The sequence below is a fragment of the Esox lucius genome, chromosome 12 (genome assembly GCF_011004845.1).
Source record: "Esox lucius isolate fEsoLuc1 chromosome 12, fEsoLuc1.pri, whole genome shotgun sequence".
NCBI lineage: Eukaryota > Metazoa > Chordata > Actinopteri > Esociformes > Esocidae > Esox > Esox lucius.
The window spans coordinates 22,276,815-22,302,921 of record NC_047580.1 but is presented as its reverse complement, the minus strand read 5'-3'; the positions used below and the strand labels follow the sequence as shown (position 1 = coordinate 22,302,921).

Here is a 26,107-nt window from a genome sequence, read left to right as displayed (position 1 = left end):
CCACTACACCATAGCCTCTTGTCTCTACCCTGAACAAATCCTCTTTTGCCACTGGCCGTTTTAATAGTTAATTGTCCATTCGTAAATGACATTGATACAATTAAACTGACTAATGTTTCTTAATAAGTTTACCTTAGCCACAAATAGCGGCTATGTATTGCGTTTGCCACTGGCCGTTTTAACAGCGTATTAGCCAGTAATCGGCTTACTAGTATCTACTAACTTCCTAGGAATAATCATAAGAATTGAGCACTTGCTAGCAAGACTGAAGATGAACTATTCCATGCCAGAAACAGTCGCAATATAACCGTATACAGTTCCAAGTTTCGGTTTTAGCCAGCGACATTTTCATCTATATGGAATAATTCATAATGCGTACTTCGCTTCGCCTGCGAGGAGATATGAGATAGTCAGTCCCTCAGTCAGACAGTCACTCTGTAAGAGACATTCCCTCTTCTTAGTCGACTCCCCTTATGTGGTCCAGCAATGATAGTAGTCTATATTGACATTGTAGACTTGTAAATGTTCCATCCGCCTTATTTGATATTGTGTATAGCTCCCATAAACTATGTTGACATGTATCATTATGATATTAACGAGTATATACGCAATGCCTACTTAAAAACATGTATAGCCCCATTACAAGATTAATAATGATGCTAGCTAGCTACAATATGTTGTGAGAGTTGTTCTCAATTTCCCCCCCCCCCCCCTTCTGATTACCAGACAATGCTGCTGTTGTAACTGATTTCATTGGACAAATACATTAATACGTTTGTGTTTAGTTGTTAAAATGTCACCTCAGACATTCAGTGAATGTTTTTGCAAACATTTTTGCCCTTTTATCTGCTGCAGATTGTGTTCTTCCACCAATTTGAGACTAGAATCATCCAATAATATTTATGCAGAGACATGGGTTAGCAGAACAAGACTATGTATGTTTGTGTTTTACTTATCTCGGCCTCGCTTACACTCGCCATTGGCATGTAGACGCTACGAGAATATTTGTTTTTAGTTTCCCTTCTCTTCATGGGGCACCTTTAGGGATGTTTCCTACTGAGATGTCATTGCAAATCATCCATTGGTTGTTTAAGGAGGAGGGGGTTGCGGCCCCTGCTATTTGCCACATTTTGAGACATTGCCGTGGAGTGAAGTTTGTCAGCCCTAAGCAGCCACTTAACAGCTAGCTAGTCTACGTTTGATGAAGCGGGGCAAGTGGTCTAATTATTTCTAACCATATTGAAGTCTAAAGCTGTCTGACTTACTATATAATATGTTAAGTGGCATGATTTACAACTGATCCCATGTAAAATGCCAAACCCATTGGGACATCAGATAGAACTATAATTCAATTTCCTGGTTTATATATGGCTAGCACTGTAGTCTGTCATAAGTCGACATATCCCACAAAATGATAACAAGTTTATGTACGTCAACAATTGTCTTCCCTAAAAACAGCCTCTAAATTCTGATTATCAGTCGTTTTCTGTTTAATCGTGGTTGTCCTTATTACAGATGTCTTTCGTCAGTTTTCCGTTCCGCCGATAAATGTACGGGGTGTCCATGTTTTTTCATCTTTCTTAAAGACTACAACTCTGGTGGGACAGTGCTTCCTGCATTGGTCCAGTCCTAGCCCCTCCTCTTAGCAGGTATGCTTTTTCCTCAACAGTGTTTCTAAAAAAAAAATTTTGTCATGTTGGCCTCGCATCTAAATTGAATTACTATAATGTGTTATACTGAATGCAGTGTCTAAATTGCTCCGACACTCATATGCCGCCCTCATATTACACCAGAATGTTATTCTGGGTAATGTCGTGCCCAGAATTTCTCTGAACTCTTGTTCAGTAACAGGCATCAGTTTTTGCCTCTGGAACCAGTGGTCAGATCCACCTGTGTGTCTGTGTAGTCTGGGGCTTGGCTGTGTGGAGCGGAGCTGCTTTCCCTGCAGGTACCTCCCATACTGCACAGTACTAAAGACTGGCTGTGTGCGTGAGGTCTTTTTCTGCTACCCTAATCAAGTGTGGTAAGTGCAGCAAGTGGGTCTTGAATTAGTTGCATTGATGTGCCTTCTTGACTTTTTCCCTTTCCAACCTTTCCTATAAATCTCTTGCCCCAACTTCAGCTGTGGGCTGCACGTGAGCTGGCATGATGTTGTCTGTCCTCCTTCACTCCTTCCCTCAATTGCTTATTTGCTCAATCAAATGCTCACTCATACATTCATCCTTGCCGTCAGTTCCTATAACAGGTTGTATATTTGGGGGCTTTTTTTTTTTTTTTTTTTAAATCAATGGGATGTAAAGAGAGATGAAATGTGGGATTTTCTTTACCTTTTATTTTGTAGAGGGAGTGGTGTGCAGGAGATTATAGAGCAGGCTGGGCTGTGGGGGTAATTGATGGTGTTCTTATCTGGGCTGGACATGTGGGAATCGACCCAGGACTCCGGGAAAGGTTAATATCAGGTGAACTCTCCAAAGTGTGTGGAAAACCTTGGGATGACCAGACTGGAAGGATTTCTAGTTGTCTCTGTCCAAAGTCCTCCTGGTTGTGTTGACAATACCTGGGCGATTCCGACTGCCACTTCGCTGACCCCACCTGATTGTCCCTGGCCTTGTACACCTGGTCATGAAGCTGACATGAATTATGTTTTATAGACTCTGGACACCGCCCACATGCATTTACTAATTATTACATTTGGACTCATTTTCGCCCAGCACAGCTAGAAGAGGACTGGCTACCCCCCAGAGCTTATTTCCTCCCTAGGTTTCTTCCTAAGTTTCTACCCTATTAGGGAGTATTTCCCACTGTGCATCAATCCTGTTGGTGCTTGCTTTGGGGTTAGCCTATAGGTATTTCAGCTAGAAACCCCATGATGTTGATTGACTGCAATGTATTGTCTAGATATTTGACAATGTTCATTACTAGTTGCCATAGCTAGAATACTTCCCTCTCAAAGTACAGTGGTTTGTCTTGTGGCAGAATGTGATTCTGCGCAGCTTCAAATATGTTGAGGTTGGGCTCTGAGGTGGCCCCATAAGACTGTGAGTGTTCAAACAGCAGGCTTCCACTCTAAGCTGGTCTTATTCATCTTTGTGTGTTTTGCTGCATTATCATCATGGAAAAAAACAATATAAAACCATCGGTCAAAGATATTTTCATAATAAAAGGGGGTACTTTTGTGCCGGATAATTCAAGATGGCCCTCAAGCATGTGACCTTTAAGTACTGTTCATCAAATGTAAATCACTTTTTGTGTCTTCCACAGTGTTTTCTGTCTTCATTTTGCCCAGTTGGTTTTTCCAAATTTCCCTATTATCTTAAGATAATAGTTATCTTAAGATGTGTGCACTAAATTGTAAATTGCTGAATTAGTATGTTCGATAAGTTACTAAAATGTGAAGCCTTTAATTTGTACCCCAAAAATTAAAGATTAAAAGAATAGTTATAAAGCAACTGAAATCTCCTTCAACCAAATTGGCAACTATTAAAATGAGTCTGCTTGTCTCCAGCCATGTAAAATAATGTAGAATTCCATGAAATGTGTTTATATGCAATTTGTTCTCAGACCACAAATATGACAAGAGCAAAATGAACTTCAGCCATGCCCGCAATGGTGTGCAAACTACCATCCTTCTGGCCCACAGCCTTACGTGCTATCAACATCTGTATTGCATGAGATCAGGCAGTTTGTAAAACTGGGTTAACTAAATTTCTCCTACCCATTTTAATTATTATTTTGGTTATAAAGTTGTGTTAATACATGTTTTTCAAGCATTCTGGGGCATCACAAAAAATATTTTGCTGAAGGGAGGGTCATCCATATTAATTCCAGGATTGTCCTACTTTCTCCAGATAATTTAAGTACCCTTGATTTGTTTCGATAAGGCAACTGTTCTATAAATATATGGAAAGAAGGGAGTGATTTCACACACACACACACACACACACACACACACACACACACACACACACACACACACACACACATATATATATATATATATATATATATATATATATATATATATATATATATATATATATATATATATATATATATATATATATATATATATATATATAAAAATCGTAATATGATAAAACAGATATATTTTTTTTTAATTGCCCTTAGCCTACTTTCTGTAGGATCTACATATTAATTAACCTTTTGTCTGCTGTTATCTCCTTTGGTAGCCGTTAGCATGAGCATGATATCAGTTTCTCGAGCCAAAACATTTTTTGGCTTTCACAAGGACCATAGGGTGGAAGGGTTAGGGTTTCATGTGGACATGGACTGCTCTAACTGTACAGGCCCAATAAGCACATGTTTCTCATTGAAAGATGGTAATCTGTAAGATTTTCCCTTGAGCACGGATTCTGACCACATTTCCAGTACCTCAAAAAGTATCAGTAGCATAGTCTCAATGTTTTATTAGTCACATCATTATAGCAGATGTTATAGCGAATTGCTTGTGTAAAAAAGTCTAAATAGTATCAAAGTGGTATGCAGGCAAATCAATCCAGACTGGCATACACATTTTTAAGTTTGAAAGATTATATTGTGTTATTGTGTAAGAAGAGCACTGTGAAGAATAGTGGCTTCTTTAAGCAGAACCCACTGCTGCTACTGCTCAATAATAATAATAATAATAATAATAATAATAATACATTTTGGTTCAGGCACCAAATTCCAATGTTATTATTTTTCTTTCTGTACATTACTTTAAGATACTCCCTCTACTGTACTCTATTGTACTAAATTTTCCTGGATTTTACAGAGAGACAATACTGTGTCTCTACTGGATCAAGTTTTCTGCCATTTTTACTGGTTGTGTTCCGTTTATGAGTAGTCCTGATATTGTTTGGGATTCAAACTGTGTTTGCTACATATTTTTACTTATGAATCCATTTGCGAAGTGGATAATTGTGAAAAATTGCACAGTAATAGGATGCATGAACAGTAGGGGGCTCCAATAAAAGGGCCTTTATAACCGCAACATCAGGCAATGTTGCACAATGTATAACCAGATGTACTGTGAACCATATTACACCATCCCACCGAGTTTCGTCTCTACAGGATTTGAAGAGCTATTACCCCTAGTAACAAATATTTTCTGTATTTAAAAATCTACAATTAACTTATCTGCCTCTGAACAAATAATCCAGTATTCATAGCTTGTCCTCTGTCTTTTGTAATGGCAAATCCATTAGTTTTCGTAGCTTATTTCCTTGACACTTGTTTTCTCATGGCTGTCTTGTGCTTCTCCAGCACAAATGCTGAGTATACCATGCCCTCTGTGTTGCTCCCAACTTTGCTATGTTAACATTATCAGGGGAATGTCAGAACATTAGGGCATTCATGTTAGGCTTTCCAACATGCTTTCAACAACCCATGGGTGCTTAAGCACATTTGAGGTCATTATTTTGCTGCAAAGTGCATTTAGTTGACTTAAACGCATCATATAGTCAAGCTAGCTTAAAGTTTAGATTTATGATAAAAACTAAATGCATGTGTGAACAATAGCATAAGTAAACTAATTTGTGGACTATTCTTTCATCTGAAAGTTGTATTTAGCCTGAGAGGTGCTCACTGCAAAGTATTTGCAAAAAGATTAAACCATTTTAGTGAAAATAATATATATAAATATCAGGAAGACAATTACTATTCTCATTATTAATTTTATTTTTGTCAGAGACTTAAGCACTAAGATGCGCTGTCTTATTGAAGACCAAAGTTTCATATAGTTGTTGATTCTATAATGTTTTTTTTGTATGTTTCTTAAAAATCTATAAATTATACCTTAGTTCTAGTTGTTAATATAGAAAATGCCCTATTGGTGCATTAGACATTTTTGCTGTAGTATCGCAGCGTCCCTACTGTCTGTAGGGATTTTTCTCGTGTTGCTACTCATGAATTATGACATGGAAGAAGATTCCTATTTGTAATACGTTTCCTCGCTTCTGTTTTAGGCTGTGGGAATGTGAAGAGACCCCTGGTGGCATGTCTTGTGTAAGTATGGTTGTCTGAGCTGTATGTTATCTGAGTGTCGAGATACTTTGGACTTTGAGTCACAATAATATTTATCATAAAACCAAGAATGCGCTTTCTTTATGCATTTAGTAGCTTGTTGTTGTTGCTCCAAGAAAATGTGAAAATGTTTTCCCTTTGGCAAGAATTGTTTCAGGATCAATTTAAAAACTCTCAAAACTAAGCTAGCATGGGTGTAAATGAGAGTCACAAGCTCCATTGTGATTTAGTTTTTCTCTCGTCATTCTCTACAGTGCAGTGACATGTAATCGTGCTTTAGAGCTCACTGCTCACGACCATAAAGAGGGCCGCATAGTAAACGTGTCGAGAAGACTGCGTTTACGTTATCCTCCGATTTAAATCCTCCAAGAAGTCAAGTTAAACTGGTAGTTGTTAACCTGGTTTCTATGGCCATTTATTTGGGTAAAACAATGATCCTAGGGAGTTAATACTTTAAAATTGTCTGACTCAATGGAGAGGGTGGGGCTCCTGTCCCAACTTTCAACTCAGTCAATTGAAGTTAACATTTGGATAAGGGTTTGGGAAGGTTATGGGCTAGGGAAGAGAGAATGCAAGTATGACTGCCTTCAGGTCAGATCTGCTGCCAAGAATGGTTTCAGCATCGAGATTACGATGTACGCATCTCCAATAGTCACATCGCAGAACATGCGATTTAGTAAGGTAAACATATATCAGTCTACAATATATAAACTAGCATTATATCTGTCTGATATAAGGTAATTTACTCAGATTTATGGGTTATTGGATACATAGTTTATTATTATTATTTTAAACACAGAGTTCATTGCTGCACTTGGTTGACATGCAGGCTCTACTTGCGCGTGACGAAATGATGGGCGAGGAACAGGCAAAAAAGACAGAAATTGAGAATTTGGTTGCAAAAAGAAATGCATCGTCAATTATATGGAAATATTTCGGCTACCGACAGGATGACGTTTACCAAAAACATGTACTTTGTGGAGAGTGCCTTGCAGTTGTTGCCACAACACGAGGCAACACGACCAATTTGTTTGATCATTTAAGGCGGCACCACAAATCTTAGTTCAAAGCATCTCAATGCTGTCCAAAGCAAAAATCTATTTTGAATGCATTTGCCAGTATTACACCATACAAGAAAGGTTCCAAACGACAGAAAGAAATCACAGATTCCATAGCATTTCACGTCGCCTAAGACATGGTACCAATTAACACAGTTACCAAAGAGGGTTTTAAAAACATGATCCAGTTGCTTGACAAGCGGTATGTAATGCAACTATTTTTCTCAAGTTGCCATACCAGAGCTGTACGAAAAATGCAAGACACAAGTTGAAACTGAGCTGTCACAAGTGGAATTTTATACAGCAACAACAGACTTGTGGTCCAGCCGGACAACAGAGCCTTACATAAGTCTGACCGTACACTTTAATGAAGACTTCCACCTGAGAGTCGTTGTTTGCAAAGTGCATTTTCCCCAGAGGATCATACAAATGAGAACATTGCAACAGGGATGAGAGAAGCTTAAACAGATTGGGGCCTAGATGAGTCGTCTAGTCTGTATTACATCAGACAATGTCGCGAACATGGTGAAGGCTGCACCTGAACAAGTGGACCAAATTGCAATGCTTTAGCCACAGACTGCATCTTGCGTTAAGTTATGCCCAATTGCGCATTCTATTTTACTACTGTTGCTATTGCTATACTATTACTGTTACATATAATTAAATAAATAGAAAAAAAAATCATAACAATTTCATGAATGTTTATTGTAGAGGATGGGGCTGGGGAAGAATGAAGGATACAGACTGTCAGATAGCCAAAGCTCTTTCGGAAGATATCCTGTATTTTTTCATATCACTATATATTGCAGAAAAACAAAATACTGCAATGTCAGTTACTTCCAATATCGTGCAACATTCAAATATTGCGTACTGTCTTCAAATTGCGCCTCAGAGGAAATGTGTATACGGTCTGGCAGCAATGACTTTTCCTATTGCGCAGTGAAACAGATGAATGAACGTAATGGCATAAATGATCCACAGACATCAGCTTAAACATTTTAGTTATTGTCCATTCGCCCAGGGATGAACACATGCTCTCGTCGATTGATTAATAAGTTGTTACGCCTGTATAGAATATTGAGATAATTGCCCTTTGAGTAGCTTGCCTAGAGTTGGGAAACATGTGAGATCAACAGATTTATTTCGAATGCCGCAAGATTAGTTTCATTCACGCCCCTTGTCTGCATTCGATGTGCGTACGTTCCACACTGTTTAAAGTCCATTACATGCTTAACAAGATTGTCAATCCTTTTATAGACAGAATCCATAGAGTTCCAGGAAGGATTAAAATTCCTTTCTTGCTGGTCTATTTGATATACCTGATAGAACACTTGTCATTGATCTGAGTAGGTCTTGTAGTGTACTGAATGGTACACATTCGTCGTGTTCAGTGGGCTTTCTGCTGTTATGTTTCCACATGATCAACTTTGCTGTATGGTACACCGGGTTTGTAAACGCAGCCGGCACCCTGTCCCCTGAGAACAAGCCTAGCCAATGACACACCAGTAGCACACACCAGAATTACATGCCAGTGCTGTAAACAGAGGAAGCTGAGAACTTGCTCTAACCCTTGGGCAAAGTTGGCAGAGTAGATGTCAGGGGAGGAGAGGAACTGTATTATAGTCACTGCATGATTGTAAGCTTCAAATTGACCACATATAAGATTTCTGTTTGAAAATGTGAAGAATTTCATACCATAGACACAATTAAATTATTCCTCTTAACATGTTTTGGGTCTGCTGGCTACCAGCTGAGTCCCTTGATTTTTCTAGATACAATTTAAGGAAAGTATTACATTTAGTTCATTTTGAGTGGCTGACGTGAATATTAATGTTTTCCTCATCATTAACATCCTCACTTTACGCACAAGGCTATTGCTGACATATGCATTTGCTGAAATATTAATTATTTCAGCAAACATTAATAAAAATGTTTTTGCAAAATCATGTTATGGCAGAGGGCAAATCTCAGATCTAAATATATTTCCTTTCTAAACCAAGTTTTAGTTTCTCTTGCTCCTTTTAAAGAGTAAGTGCTTACATGCTCTTTCACATGGACATTACAGATCGTGTTGATCTACTTATCCAATGCCAGCTCTCTATTTATGTTATAAATACAAAAATGTTTTTAGTGTATTAACATTGCAAATACTTTTTTTGCCCCATTACCTTTGGGGGAACTTATTGTATAGTTTGCATAACCCCATCTCAAAGTTAAGGTTTTGGTTATATGCAGGCAGTGTGCCATTGTGCAGTTTCCCAAGATATGTTGTTACCACTATGTTTACTAAGAGATACATTACCTATATATTAAATCTTAAAGGACTTACCCCCTGCTCTGTCTCATCTTGCACTTGCACATTTCCTCACCTGTTAGGTTCTTAGGATAGTACTGTAATACACTTAAAAATATAAATGTAACGTCTAAAGGCTTGTTCTCATGTTTCATGGGCTGAATTAAAATATCCCACAAAATGTTCCATATGAACCAAAAGCAAATTTCTCTTGTTTGTTCATCAATTTTATAATTTTTTTTGCTCATGAAAAATGTAATCAACACTTAACATTTAGCTTTCTTATTTGTGTTCCATGCAAAACACACAGTCCTATCAAGTGAATTATTGATTGTGGTAGGACCCGCTCCCATAGGTGCCTGAATGGATGTTAGAGGATCTGAGTACTTCCCAGCCTTTTCACAACACACAGCTGCTAACCTACAGCATTCCAAAGTCATGTGGGCTGTTCCAGCTTAAAGTGGATTCCATGGAGAAAAATAAATCTAAGAGTCAGAGGCGCTTGTAACAAACATACACAAAATGATCATGCCGTCATGCTCTGCACAGTGGTACGTGATGCAGTTTCCAGTATTCAGTTATTTGGTCTAAAGAATTCTGATACAGATTGTGTTTTTCTGTCCCTTATAATAACACATTGCATGTCTTCAACATAAGGCTCTGGGTTTTAAACAGGAATTGTTTTATTTAGGGACACATTTGAGCACATTCTAACTTTGCCTATTATTACTATTGCCTACAGAATAATATAATTTGATTAATCACAATTATTGCTTGACAGCGGTAAGCATCATCTTTTAACTGTAATTTCATTGGTTACTGCTTTTTAATAGCACTAAGGCATCATGGGTGTGGCGGTGGTTTGATATATTGCTAATATATCAAGACTAGGTGTTTTAACCAGGTACTACTGTCTAAGAACAGCTGTAAGACATGAAATAGAGGCCATATATCTCACCACACCATGATCCTATTGATCATCTATATGTTATCTACGCTTATTTAAAAGACTAACATCTTAAAGTGGAACTGAAAGTATTTTAACAACTTAAAATTATATGAAGTGAATAGAATAATCATGTAATATATATCCCCCCAAAATCATGCTCAAATGTTTTTGAAAAATATATATATTTTTGACCCAATGTTCCTTGTCCTAGAATCTGGCATTGTTGGCAGAAGTAATAATTCACCAAAATGTTGCTTGATATCAAAGCATTGTTTAAGTTTAAATTATTTAATGAATTTAACAAGAAAAGAAGAACATGGCTAAGAATGTCAACCCAGTTAAAGAAGTGAGGGCAGGGATTATCATAAATCAGGGATAATGTGGATAGCTACTCTATGTTAGAAGCTAGCTGACATTTATTTAGCTTGCTTTAATCATGGAGCCTGAATAGTGATGGGATGGGCTATTCCCATTTGGGATAGCCTTTTTTCTTCCCATATAATTTTTCTGTGGCTGCAGTAGCATATACAGCTCCAGAAATAATTAAGAGGCCACTGCACCTTTTACTTTCCTTTCCAAAAAAGTCAAAAAGGAAGATTTTGAGTGATGAACAGAAGGGTTAAAATTTATGAGAACAATGTTCAGTGGTCTCTTCATTTTTTCTGGAGATGTATGCTATTGCAAATCAAATGCTCTGGCATCAATTTAATGGGTGCTGTGGGTAGACAGGTATGTTTCCATTAGGTTGTCAATTGGATTGAGACCAGTTTGGGACAGAAGCAAAATGCAGGCACGCTGCACAAATATGAGTGACATTTTCATACACTGATAAAGTTTGAGGGTTTATCTACTGTTCACTTATGAGATTTTTTGTGCTCATCTCGCTGTGGCTTGTTGATTTATTTTGTTGTTGATGTTGGCACTTAAGGGGTATGAGAGCCTACCTGTTTGTTGTAGTTTGATCAGGACTGGTATATTCCCAAAATGTAAGAATACTCCTGTAGTAATAACATCTTTGCTATGAAACATTATGTAGAATTATGTGGCATTAGTTATTTTGTAATGATCAAAAGTCCTGCTTTAAGCCAACAGTTCAGTGAAAGAATGAGATGACAAGTGGCTCATTTGCATATTGGCCCTACTGCAGCTCTGATTTGGTTATGGCACACAGGTTTTTGTGTGCTCCCTAGGGTTTATTCAATTTGTCTATTATTAACATACAGTGGATATAAAAAGTCTACACACCCCTGTGAAAATGCCAGGTTTTGGTGATGTAAAAGAGAAATCATGTCAGAACTTTTCCCCCTTTTAATGTGACCTATAATGTGAACAATTCAATTGAAAAGCAAACTGAAATCTTCGAGGGGGAAACATGAAAAACAAAAACCTTACTATAACCTGGTTGCATAAGTGTGCATAACTGGGGAAGTCTGTTTTCATCATTAACCATTCACATTAAATGTGATCAAATGTATGTTAAATAGAAGTCATTACACACCTGCCATCATTTAGAGTAACTCTGATTAATCACAAAGTTCAGCTGATTAATCACAAAGTTCATTTTCTTAGTTGCATCTCAGAGCAGAAGTGATAGTCTGCAGAGAGGGATCAGAGGGATCTCATTGTTGAAAGATATCAGTCAAGAGTAGGGTACAAAATAATTTCCAAAGCATTAGATATACCATGGAACAGTGAAGACCATTATAATCAAGTGGAGAATATATGGCACAAGAGACTTGAGAATGTTTTATGGTCTGATGAAAACAAGGTTGAACTTTTTGGCCATAACTCCAAAATGTATGTTTGGTGCAAAAACAGCACTGCACAACACCCAAAGAACACCATACCCACAGTGAAGCATGGTAGTGACAGCATCATGCTTTGGGGCTGGTTTTCTTCAGCTGGAACCAATGCCCTTAGTCAGGGTGGAGGGAACATAAGATGATTAACTTTTTGGAATGGTCCAGCCCTGAATCCAATTGAACATCTGTTGGGTGATCTGAAGAGGGCTGTGCACCAGAGATGTCATTGTAATCTGACAGATTTGGAGCTCTTTTGCAAAGAAGAGTGGGCAAATATTTCCACGTCAAGATGTGCCATGCTAATAGACTCCTAGCCAAAAAGACTGAGTGCTGTAATAAAATCAAAAGTTGTTTCAACAAAGTATTGGTTTACCATTATGTAACCAGGTCAAAGATTTATTTTTCAATTGAATTGTTCACATTATACGTCACATTAAACGTGGAAAAATTTCTGACATGATTTATGTTTGTCTCATTCTTTTACATCACAAAATCCTGGCATTTTCACAAGGGTGTGTTGACTTTTTATATCCAATATATCCATTTCCATACACTCTACATTGTTATAGAATGTTCTTAAATGCCTTACTTCACATAATTCCCCAACAATCCTCTAACTATTGCATCCTCACTGCCTGCCCTATTTTTGCCCTCTATCCATTTATTTTTATGAATGGAAATCAATGTCCTGTGCTTAGAGTAAAATGCGTCAGTCGCTGTGTTGCCCATGCCAGTCTTGTAGTGCTGGAGTTTGCCCTGCTAACCCCATGAGTATGTTAAACATTAGCAAACACCACTCACCTCTATGGCTATACTACTAAACTGGTAGAGGGACATTAATTCAACAGACCATAAGGAACTGAGAAGGTGAAGAGACTTGTGAAAAAAAGGACAACAAAGGAGACGTAGCAGACTGCGGAGGAGAGGAGAAAATAGGGAGTTTGTTTCTGACCTGCGGGTATTTTGTCTGTAGACTCCCTGTTGTATTTAATTCAGAAGAAATGGATCTAAAGACTCTTTCCTGAGTTGCTCAGGTCAGTGCTCCTGTGTTCTGCCGGATTTGAAGATGTCTGGTAGTTCAATAGTGTTTTTAGTCATTTTTGCATTACTCGTTTCTGATAATTGGTGCCTATGTCTCCAAATGTTATTTTGGAGATTACCAATTATATTTTACAATATCAATATATAGTAAAATATCAAATATTTAGATTTTGCCCAGATTAGATTTGTCAATTTGTTTAATTTGTGTTTTTAATGCAGCTATATGCTGAGTTTTCATTTACATTTTGGTTTCTATATTGCCCACTATCCATGGCTGGCACAACACCTAAGGCTAAGATGATGTTTATTATTTCTAAGCTACAAATGTGAAAAATGTCCTTTATCGGTGTAAACGGTACAGCAGTATTTGGACTAATTTTGTTTTTGTTCTGTACTACAGCACTTTGTTTTTAAAAGGATAGAATGATTTTTGTCAAATGGGAAAAGCACTCTCCCACTATCCTCTCTCCTCTAACAAGCAATGGTAGATGCGGGCAAGTGAAATCTCTCGCTTTTTTCCTGTTTGCTTAAATTCTACAATTTCTAATGAAGTGACAATACAAGCATGGAATACTGTAGGGAATGTATACACTCACCTAAAGGATTAATTAGGAACACCATACTAATACTGTGTTTGACCCCCTTTCGCCTTCAGAACTGCCTTAATTCTACGTGGCATTGATTCAACAAGGTGCTGAAAGCATTCTTTAGAAATGTTGGCCCATATTGATAGGATAGCATTTTGCAGTTGATGGAGATTTGTGGGAAGCACATCCAGGGCACGAAGCTCCCGTTCCACCACATCCCAAAGATGCTCTATTGGGTTGAGATCTGGTGACTGTGGGGGCCATTTCAGTACAGTGATCTCATTGTCATGTTCAAGAAACCAATTTGAAATGATTCAAGCTTTTTGACAGCATTATCCTGCTGGAAGTAGCCATCAGAGGATGGGTACATGGTGGTCATAAAGGGATGGACATGGTCAGAAACAATGCTCAGGTAGGCCATGGCATTTAAACAATGCCCAATTGGCACTAAGGGGCCTAAAGTGTGCCAAGAAAACATCCCCCACACCATTACACCACCACCACCAGCCTGCACAATGGTAACAAGGCATGATGGATCCATGTTCTCATTCTGTTTATGCCAAATTCTGACTCTACCATCTGAATGTCTCAACAGAAATCGAGACTCATCAGACCAGGCAACATTCTTCCAGTCTTCAACTGTCCAATTTTGGTGAGCTTGTGCAAATTGTAGCCTCTTTTTCCTATTTGTAGTGGAGAAGAGAGGTACCCGGTGGGGTCTTCTGCTGTTGTAGCTCATCCGCCTCAAGGTTGTGCGTGTTGTGGCTTCACAAATGCTTTGCTGCATACCTCGGTTGTAATGAGTGGTTATTTCAGTCAAAGTTGCTCTTCTATCAGCTTGAATCAGTCGGGCCATTCTCCTCTGACCTCTAGCATCAACAAGGCATTTTCGCCCACAGGACTGCCGCATACTGGATGTTTTTCCCTTTTCACACCATTCTTTGTAAACCCTAGAAATGGTTGAGCGTGAAAATCCCAGTAACTGAGCAGATTGTCATATACTCAGACCGGCCTGTCTGGCACCAACAACCATGCCACACTCAAAATTGCTTAAATCACCTTTTGTTTCCCATTCTGACATTCTGTTTGGAGTTCAGGAGATTGTCTTGACCAGGACCACACCCCTAAATGCATTGAAGCAACTGCCATGTGATTTGGTTGATTAGATAATTGCATTAATGAGAAACTGAACAGGTGTTCCTGATAATCCTTTAGGTGAGTGTATAATGTATTTAAATGCTTATTTATATTTAAAAAAAAGTTTACTTTTGGTCAGTGTAGGTTAGGTGACCTAAAGTAAAAGAAAAGCCAGTAGATGGAAGAGTTTGTTTGAATGTGTCGTTGCTATAATTCATATTATTTCAGGAAATTTGGGATAACCCTAGTCAATCAATTTAGCAATTATTATCGACTAGTGAAATCTTGCCAGAGAAAGCAGAATATTACAGCCTACCATGTAGTGGAGGTTAAAGAATCAGATCTGCTCATCAGTTTGGATGTCTGAAAGCTTATTGCCAACTGGATATTCTCTGGATTTCCTCTTCAAAGATTGTAATACCTTTCCCAAAACATGTTAATCCCGTAATTGCATATACACGGTATCTTTGCACAATAAATACCCAAACACATATATGGTCCTATAACATCAATTTGCTTTATTTAGTTTTTTTCCCCCTGCCCCCAGGTTTCAATATTCAGTGGTTTTCATTTTGTGGTATCACTTTGAATCGAAACTACAACTATTTGAACTAGGACGTTTATTGTAATGCTTAAATGACAAGTCTGAAAATAGTCACAGAATCCAGTTGTTAGGCTTTCGTTATCCATTTTATTATAGGGATGCACTGATAAGAAAAGTCTTGGTCGATGCCAATATTCATATGAAACAAACACCCACTAGAATGATGCCAGTCTTCCAGTTAAACATAAACTACTTATAGTGAGCATTTAATCAAGAATGTTTTTGGTAAAATCTTTATCTACCGGAATACTGTTTTCATTAGTAGGCTAATGGCTACACACAGTGGTAGAAGGACGCAACACCCAGACAGGCATTCATGTTGCCTCTTCCTTTTCCCCCACACTTATTTCTTATTTTCAGTCAATGCTACATGATGGATGAATGTATCTGTCTTACGAGGAGTAACTAAAATGACTTGCTATTTATGCATTTCACACACAGTGGTAACCTGCCAACATTTTATCCCAGATTTACAGAAAACCCTGTCACACACTCTCACGCTAGTTTAAAACTTAAAGGTTAGAAAGCACTTTGTTTTTGTTAGCTGTTAAGTACTTATCAGGGATATCAGAGTTCAGGCAGTCATTCCCTCAGAGAGGGACTCTTTTTGTGTGGTTATCTGATTGTGCCTGTGTGCTTGGATCCTCTGAAGGTTGTTACTTCTTTGAACTTTGAACTACAGCCTTCTCTCAATTGAGTTCAGCCAAATAGAGGATAGGCTGAAATTGGTCTGGGTAAAAAAAAAAGATTTTCCAGTGAATTGGGATTCTTGTTTGGACAATCTGAAATTGATTCCTAAAATCCAGAAGTCAGTTTTATAAATCTGTGCATTTTCTCTTTGGAGGTGTTAAATGAGTGGGTTAGAATGAAAGAACCGGCCATCCTGACGGACTATGCTGCTGATATGATACATGTTATGGTATTGATGGAGCTGCTTCACGTTGGCTGTTTTGCACAAACAACTTAAGTTAGCCATTCGGGCTGCTCTCAGACTTCCAGCAGATCACACACTTGCTTGGTCGGGTGTGACGCATTGCAATCTTTTTTCACCGTAGCACCACCAACAGCCATGTGCTTAAATAGAAGCAGAAGTAGCTGGACCTGCCTTTACAGAAAGTGCTGATTGATGTGGTGTCCTGGAGATACTAGAAATGTTCCTGGAGCAACAGCCAGCAATCATGGCAGCTCTGCTGTCACTAGTGATGAGCAATTTGTGAATGATTTGTTCTTTCTGAACAGCTCTTTTACTGAACAACTTTCTTTCTACTCAATTTCTTTGTATTTATTGTCATTGAAGTGGACTTTTCTGACACAACAAACTATTTTGAAAGCCTTAGCTAATTTGCCATTATGTCATGATAGTTTATTTCATGTTAATTCATGTTTTGGGCCTGGTTATCTGTTTTTAACATGAGCTTTAGTAATATCCAATGTTATACACTGAGTATAGCCTTCATTCTTAGAAAACCTCTCTTATAAGCAGTGATTTTCACTATATCCCATGAAATCTATATCTTGTAAATCTGAGTCGAATCGGGACATCAGTGCCAACACCCAGCCCTAGGCTGAAAGCATTTTATGGATAGGGAATATGTTGGGCGGATTGATTTTGTGTTCACAATTGAATTGTAAACATGGCTACATCTAGTTCTGGAGACCATAAACTCTACACATATTCTAATATGTTCTATTCATCTAGAAGAATTCAGATTGACAGCCTAATTGAGTGAGTCGTGTGTAGACAGTCAGCAGAGAAAAGTTTAGCACTTCTCAGCTAAATGCTATGCAAGTTTACACTCTTGTTATTCATCCCAGCGAAGGCCTCATTGAAGGGATTTGTGGGCCCCCCATACCACTCTCGACTACATTCTGTTTTTTCTTTCTCTCCCTTCTCACTTTTGTCAACCCACAACAACACAGCGGTGTATTCATTTCCAGTCAATGCCAAAAACAGGGCCCAAAGTTCAGATTTGCTGTACTGGTGTGCTTCTGGGGCACAGAATTTCTTTCTGTGATAATGTTGATGAAATGTTTTTGATTTTGCTTTGATTAGCAAGAGAATAATATCAGTTGTCTAGTTTCGGTTGCCCATTTCCCAAGTGTATATGGAAACCTGCTGATTTCATCTGTTCGTGCAGCTGTGCGTTTGTTGGAAACTGCGCACTGCTCGGGTATAGACAACTTTTTTCTCTACGGCAGAAGTGCCTGTAATTTATGACTTGGCCTGTATGGCACCATGCATATTTGTCCCTGACATGTAACGTGTCCATCTTATCATGTCTAACCATTGCCTCTCCTCACTTTCCCCTGAGTGCTTTATTTAGTAAGAGGGATGAATGCATGGGTGGGAGAAACTTTTAAATACATGTATGCTGTAGGTAATGGATCCGCAATTGATTAGGCAGTGCAAAATGGTGCTGAGCCTTTAATATTATATGTATTTACATTTTGTGAGTGTGTAACTTGGGTGCGATTTCACTAATCATATAGATTAAAGACTCCAACCCTGCCCTTGGGTTATTTGACTGATTAAACACAACTGATACAGCCCATTTCCTATGGTCCCACCGTCTTAGTGCTTGTTGTGTCATTTTAGCTATGTCTTTGATTTTATCAGCATGTTATTCCATCTCGTTTAATGTGCTGTACTGTGCATGATATTAACAGTTAGTTGATATTTCTCTCTTCAGGACTGGAGAAAACAAAAGAAACAACCTGTATTTTCTGTGATATGATCGGTGACAAAACGGGTTACCTGGTTATATATTGTCCATGACTAGAATAACCTTCATTATACATTCATGATCATACTAACATGGTAGATATGGAATATAGATATAGGAAATACAATTCCTATTACAAGATTTCCCACTATCTGCGTGATATTTATATAATATCTTGATAAATAGAAAATCATTTTTATGGACCTTTGATTGTTAAAAAAAGTTAAAATATGACAGAAAATGTATGTTAACCTTTTAGAAACAAGGGAGGCATTGCAAAATATATTGACTTTAAAAAGAAATCTGCTAAACCTGTGCAAATTTAAAACATTAACAAAGTTAAGAACTTAAACCAGTTGAGTTTGCGGTCAAATTTGTAGAAAACAATATTTAAAGTACTCAAGATGTAAAGAAGATGTAAATAAATTCAAAAATATTCCCCAAGTGCAGTCTTTTTTCCCCCCCTTCAGTTTATAGGCAGAGTTGCAAAGAAAAAAGAGACATCTCAGACTGGCCAATAAAAAAAATATATACTGATGGGCAAAAGAACACAGACCCTGGATAGAGGAAGAACTCTGCCTAGAAGGCCAGCGTCCCAGAGTCACCTCTTCACTATTGACATTGAGACTGGTATTTTGCAGATACTATCTAATGAAACTGCCAACTGAGGACCTGTGAGATGACTGTTTCTGAAAGTAGACACCAATGCTTTCGTCCTCTTGCTCAGATGTGCACCGGGGCCTCCCAGTCCTCTTTCTATTGTGGTTAGAGTCAGTTTGTGCTGTTCTGTAAAGGAAGTACTCCCTATCGATATATATGAGATCTTCAGTTTCTTGGCAATTTTTCACATGGAATAGCCATCATTTCTCAGGAACAAGAATACTGATGAGTTTCAGAAGAATGTTCTTTGTTTCTTTCCATTTTGAGCCTCAAATGCTGTCCCATCTTTTTTTAAATGTGTTGCTGGCATCCGATTCTAAATGAGCATGTATTTTTCCAAAAACAATAACATTTCAACATTTTCCACATTTGAAATGTTGTTTTTATACTACATTAAATATAGGGATGAATGATTTCCACATCATTGCATTCTGTTGTTATTTGCATTTCATGCAGCATCCCAACTTTTTTGGAAACAGGGTGGTATTCATTAAAGGGATATTTCGGTTTTAAATGTTAGACCTAATTTTCCACTCATGCACCATTCACACAGTTTTAGCATTTCTGACATTTCTTTGGCTTTCTGATTGTGTGCACGAGCCATATAATACAATAATCAGACACAATAAAATAAATGCTTTAAAATGTATCCACTATAAATTTGATCTAACTTCTTTGAGGTCTACAAAGGCTTCTCAGTGCAAAACTGCTTTGCTGTTTCCACTATTACGATCATAAATGTGCATCTCCTGAACTGAATTTACTTCCTGCCTTTCCCTTGTCTCCGAACTCATTTTTAAACCGTGCAGTTCTAGTCTTGGTTAGCCTAGCTCTTCACTTTCTCTACATTTTATAATCTAAATTGCCCCAAAATTCAAAAAATGTCTTTGCTTTGTCATTGTGTGGTATTGTGTGTAGATTAATGGCTTAGGATATTTTATTTCAACAATTATAAATTAGGTGCATAACATCAACAATTTGGAGATATTGAAGGAGTCTGAATACTTTCTGAAGGCTGTGTAATTTGATGATAGACACCTCTAAAAACTTTCTGCATGATATTGTATAATATGGTGTGTATAATGTGATGTGCATTGGGGGGAAAAAATTGTCCCTGGGTAGCGTGATAATTAGCACGGGATATTTTGCCATAGATCTGGAATTCGCAAAATGACAATGATTGGCAAATTTAGATCCAACCAAAGTGCAGTGTTTTTAGTCCCCTCCCGGTATCTATAGATACTGTCAAAGCAGGGCATCCAGTTTTACTTTCTCTCCCGGGCCGGCATAGGGCCTAGATAATATGAAACATGCTTAATATTGCGGCTGTTATTGCCCTTGTTCCATGTTTTTGCATCCAAGTGCCCCCAACTAGTGAAACGTGTATTGCATACTTAGCTGCTTCACGTGTTGATACAGCTGGATGTTTACGGCGTCTTGTTAAGCATCTGCCGGCAAACTGAATGGAATTGACTGGGGTGTGTGTTCATGCTATAGTCACACAGCACTGTTAGTGGGTGGAACGTGTTTTGAAAGAAAACAATTTTCTCCCTGTTGTAACGAGTTCAAAGAGATTTGTTTTATGGGACGACCTGCATTATAAATGTAAGAATTGCGAGCAATGCTAAGCGACTAGGCAAGCAAACAAAAATACAACAGATGTTGAAAGTTCACTCACACTGAGATTGACACAGCACTATTAGATTGTAGTTTCCATTCGGCTGTGTGTTTGAGGAGCGCGTGTGCCTAGAGCCTGACTCAGTATGATTGGCACAGTGATTAAGAAGCTCCATCTCATTAGGCTGAAAACACATGGCTAACGTCACCGCTGTCTCTATGCAACTCTTCACCGGTCCGAGCAGAAACCTGATGATTGCTTCCAGGAATGGGGAGACAACCATTTTTACATTGTTTTTTGCTTTTCACTAAGCAGGCTAATCATCCCTGTTAATGGAAACAATTACTTGATTTAGTTTTTTGACTGGCCCTGAATGCTGAATGCACAAACACACTAAAACTAAATGCTTCAATCAACCAGTGCCTTTGTCAGCACAGAAACATATTAGACACATCTGTTTAATTATTCACACTTTGGCCTAACCTTGTTGATTTCTGTACTAGAACAATGAATAATGTTATGAGCTATGGTTGGACTGTGTGCTTGTATGCTGTCAGAGCATAGTGTTTCAACCAACACCCATGGTCTCTATTGATTCCCAATGTCTATGCCGACTCCCATGTTACACATGGATCATTACTTTCTAAAGACAACTATTGATTATTAGTAATCAATTTATAATTTATTACCTGGTATAAGAAATATCAAAGTGTTTTCAGTTTGTCATTATGAGGTGTTGTGTAGAGACTGGCGGCAAAAAACAATCTCATCAATTACAAATTCAGTCTGTAACATCAAAATGTGAGAAAGTGAATGGGTGATATACTTTCCGGAGCCACTGTAAATCGGAGTAATTTCTACCTCTAAGTTTAGCTTCTTTGTCAGCACACATCATCCAATGACCGAATTAAAAATAATAATAATAATACCTAAGTCTGTAGGGCTCCACCAAACACAGTCAGAGCCACATTGTCCAAATGGAGTAAGTTTGGGACTGTAGGGAAACCTTTTAGGAGTGGCTGTCCTCCCATGTATGCTTGTTTCCAGTGTATCAGAAGTGAAACTTTTTGGGTGACCAATATATATGGCAAAAACCAAACACTGTATTACACATTAATAACCTAATTATAACAGTCAAGCATTGTGGGGGCAGAGTGTCGGTTTGGGGATGTTTGCCATAATCTTTGACATGAAGCTGGAGCACTGCTGGGTCACCCATTAAACCCATAAAAACGGTTCGAAACATCCAGCCACTCTACATTAGAATGGTTCCAGATTGGCAGGACCTGAAACAAGCAGCTTGTTTTTAGAATCGTCATTGAGTTAAAGCTGTGTTGCATGGTGAGCCGGTATTCCTTCATGGTGCTGTGAGGGAGAATTTTTATATATATGGGGTAACCTATCTTTGAAATGATTTGGCAATACTAACTTCAAATTCCACTTACCACCTTAAGTTTTGCCAAAACTAGTAAAAACGAAACGAATAGAAATGACTCCCCAATCTGCTGTTCCCTTTACAACTGACACAGGTTTATTCAACAAAAGCAATGGAAACCTGCCCTGTACTAATCAGTGTGAATGGATTCATCCCACGTCTCCTGTCCCTGGTTGACCTCAATAGACCCGTTTGCTGGTCCATCCCCTGGAGGCAGGCTAAACTCTACCTAGTCAGACCATGTGACAGACTGTTAAACTCACCTCGCAGCTGTCAGTCACAACCTCTTCCCTATTCTCTTGTCTTTGTTCAAGCTTCCTCTTCCCTCTGTTTATTTTTTAGAGAAGCTTCCTCCTCATGGGAGGTCCCCATACGTAATACCACTACTAGGATATAATGTCTTTGCTCGGCGCTGTCCAGACAATGCCACAGGATCTTTGGCTGTCAGGAAATTAGGCAGCGTGAGATTAAACCGGGGTTAAATGTGTAACCACTGGTGTGCTTTACTTGGCTGTTGTTTTTTACATTGACAGGGACAGATGGTGTGTTCCAATAGAGCCAATAACAGGACCAATCGTCAAGGTCTTCTCGTGGTCTTATGGCTTTTTGCTTATGCAAATTTTTCCAACACCTGTCCCTATAAAATGTGTTGCAACGCGTGTGCCCTTGTTGAAACCCACCAAAAGGTACCGCGCCGGACCACCGCTGAACACTCTGTCTTCTCTTGTTACAGTGATGGAGCCCATGGCTGTGAGCACCTCCGTGGTGGGACCTGATGAGTTCGACCGCAACATGCCGCGCATTTGTGGAGTTTGCGGGGACAAGGCCACTGGCTTTCACTTCAACGCCATGACCTGTGAAGGCTGCAAAGGGTTCTTCAGGTAGGCAGGGCAGGGGCGCCATGACCTGGGAGAGCTTTTAACAGTAGTACCTGCACAAATATATTATATCCAACCTGAACAGAAGCAACATGAACCTAATGGTGCTTTCCATATGGAAGCATATTATTTGGAATATGTTATGGTTTGCATGCAAGGTCTATGTCTGTGTATCTGATGTCCCCACAAGGATAGTAAACTTTGTAAAAATCTGTCCCTAATAGTTCTTTTTGGCAGGCGCCTGCTCGGAAAAATGGAATTACTGTGAGGTTTAAGTATTTCTAGTTAGGTCCATTCTCAAAAGTTAGGTTATTGACGTTAAGGTTATAGTTAGGTTTGGGTATCGGGATTTCTGGGTTAGTTCTCAGGTCACCACAAGGATAGAAAGACAGGTGTGTGTTTGTGTGTGAGTCATTTATTTTACAGGGTTAGATTTGCTCAAACATTGTAAATTAGAAGTTATCATACAGCTTTGCTTATGGAATTTTTATCCGAAATGTTTTCAGTAACTGATGACATTTTTCTTGTAATTTAGCCAGCTGTGTGGGTTGTGTTTGGGCTGTAAATGGGCCACTGTATGCCAATGTTTCTGTGTTTTCTGTCTGTTTGAAGGCCACGCTGTGTGACTGCTCATGAAATGTTTGTTTTTACTATGAGAGGAGTACTGTGGATTTGTAATTCAGCTTGCGTTTGTGTGTCTTGGTCAATCTAATGCAGTTGAGTAATAATTCGACCCGCCTCCCCTTTAACCCCTAACGTCCAGTGTTGCCAACCTAGAATTAATGCTTGTATCTTTTTAAATCTCCCGTTGAGTTGGGTTTTAATATTCCTGTGTTTCCTGTTGATCTACCACACCAGACGCAGCATGAAGCGCAAGGCCAGTTTCACCTGCCCCTTCAACGGCAGCTGCACCATCACTAAAGACAACAGGCGTCACTGCCAGGCCTGCCGGCTCAGACGCTGTGTGGACATCGGCATGATGAAGGAGTGTGAGTGCTCACAGACACAGATTGCTTAATGTTCATAAATATAGTGAACTCAGCCATCTACAGCTCCCGGAACAATTAAGAGGACACTGGAAATCTTTTTTGGAAAGGAAAGAAAAAGGTGCAATGGTCTTTTAATTTTTTCCGGAGCTGTAAGTCGGGGGTTTTCATGCTGATGAGTTACAACATTTGGCTGCAGTTATTCAGATGATGTACAGTATGAGACTACAGTGCCACAGTTTTGTTCGTATATGCGACTCAAAATGTATGTGCTCAACTACATAGTTTTTTCACATGTGCGCAATTTTCAATTTCTACTTAGAAAATGAACACAGTGTTTCTGCTGTTTAAATGTATAGTTAATAATCACACATAACTACTGAAACCATAATGCACTATTCACTCACCAAGCCAATTGTAGCCTAGCTTAGTCAAAGGCTGGAACTACCTTAGCGTGATGAACGGGTTCTATGTTTGATTCTTAAATGACTTTGCTAATTGATTAAAATATGTGAGGGCATGAGAAGTGGAGTTGTACACTGTGCAAATGACACTGTCTCAGCTGTGGTAATATCATGTTAGCTACTGTAGCATATGAAAAAATTAAGTCAATTCAGTTTACATTTTTTCCTTGGCAGAATCTCAAAAACAAATCTTAACTCATATAAGACACTACAGGCTCCCAGCTACTATCTTATCAATGTATCATTGAAATGATCCCACGTATGTTTAGCCGCTACTGAAATCTAAGCTAAACCTAACACAGACAACACATGATTTATCAGCATGTTGTTTGCACTGTCAGTGGCTGCCACGTTTGGTTGTCAGATGATGGGAGCTTCGGGACTTAGCTAGGTGCAATACATAAATGTTACATCAATGCACCTCACAAATATAAGCAGAGAGAGAATATCATTTGGACCCATTTATTGTTTGTATTGAACAGAGGTGGGGGACTCGAGTCACATGACTTGACTCGAGTCTGACTCAAGTCACAATTTTCAGGACTTGTGACTTGCTTGATTAAAGTGTGAAAATGACTTGACTTTGACTTGAGAACAAGGTGCTTGAGACTTGACTTGAAGTGGAAGACTCGACAATGACTTGAACTTATAATAAACAAACAGCAATAAAATAATTTTATATGTTGTGACATCAGCACCACTAATCAGCGTATGTGCCTTTAACGCTGCACAATTCAAACCGCGCCAAACATGGCAGACAGTAACGTTAGTCGAGCTCCACAAATAGTATCGTTTGGATACAAGGACTTGAACTGGACCGTGTGAATAAAAAAAGATTTGCCAGATGCAAAATATGCAACAACGTCAAATTTCATTCGTCATTTTAAGAACCACAAGGAAAGGTAAGAAAGTAATCCCTTTATATTCAGTTTCACTAAGATCTATAACGATTAAGTTACTAATGTAATGAATTCATCTTTTGTTTGTCATAATTTGGCCTTGGTTGCATATTATGTTTTATTTTTTTTCTTGTTAGAAATGTGACCATTATCATTACTGAATACGTCTGGTAAATAGATGTAAGGGAATTTGACTATAACAGTTGCATAGCCTGAATTTTAATGTTGATGGGCATCTTAAAATGAGCGGGCATGTATATTATTACACGTAGGCTATAATGTCTGTATTAAATGTGCGCATTTTCAAGTGTTTGTGGACTGCGTGTGAAAACTTAAAAGCATTGTGCTTACACCATAACAGTTAACTTTACTGCATGAAAGGCTAACATGGGGGCGCCGATGTGATTACTAGAACCTAAACATTTCGAATAGTTTTTTTTTTTACTCATACAGACAAGAATAATTACAGCGTAATTACATATTAGGCTGTTTTTCAGTCACAATAATTAGTTTAAGGTTGTTATTATTAGCCCTTATTAAATGGATTGGCTGAATTCCAGTGCAGAATGCGTGTTATTTCTTGATAACAGACCGTTGCCATGAAAAACAGCGCGTTGCTATGGACGCAGCAGGATTCTAACCAAAGACGGAACGGACTATTTTCTTTAGAGGAAGCAATACAATTGTTTTTAAATCAATACATTCCTTTTGAAATCAATATTTTGTGTCACATTATTGATTTATTTGGTAGGTATGTAATAAGCGGGATAAGGTATAGCGAGGCGGTTGTTATAGCGAATACAACCCATTCAGGCTGATTCAAAATCCCTCCGCTTCGTCCCCCCATAAAATTGTACCGCGGAGGAGAAAAATATTTGATTTTGAAATCGAGCTTCGCACCGAGCACGTCAGAAACAGAGGACAGTGTGTGTGTTCATCTCTTTAGTAC

The 26,107-nt window shown here is 38.5% G+C and overlaps 1 protein-coding gene across 7 annotated transcripts in view; it reads left to right on the top strand.

Moving 5' to 3' along the window:
• LOC105022772 (vitamin D3 receptor A) overlaps positions 1 to 26,107 on the top strand; it is a 62,186-nt gene that overhangs the window by 19,400 nt on the left and 16,679 nt on the right. For 3 of the 7 annotated variants that reach the window (XM_010891474.5, XM_010891471.5, XM_020051821.3), the window contains 3 exons: positions 5,967 to 6,006; positions 22,665 to 22,812; positions 23,668 to 23,798. In XM_010891474.5, coding sequence (XP_010889776.1) covers positions 22,667 to 22,812; positions 23,668 to 23,798 — 277 coding nt within the window. In that variant the 5' untranslated portion in view covers positions 5,967 to 6,006; positions 22,665 to 22,666. Of the gene's footprint in view, positions 1 to 5,966; positions 6,007 to 12,890; positions 13,161 to 14,387; positions 14,407 to 22,664; positions 22,813 to 23,667; positions 23,799 to 26,107 lie in introns of those variants that run through there. The other 4 variants (XM_010891472.5, XM_020051822.3, XM_010891475.5 and 1 more) reach the window with 3 other exon arrangements.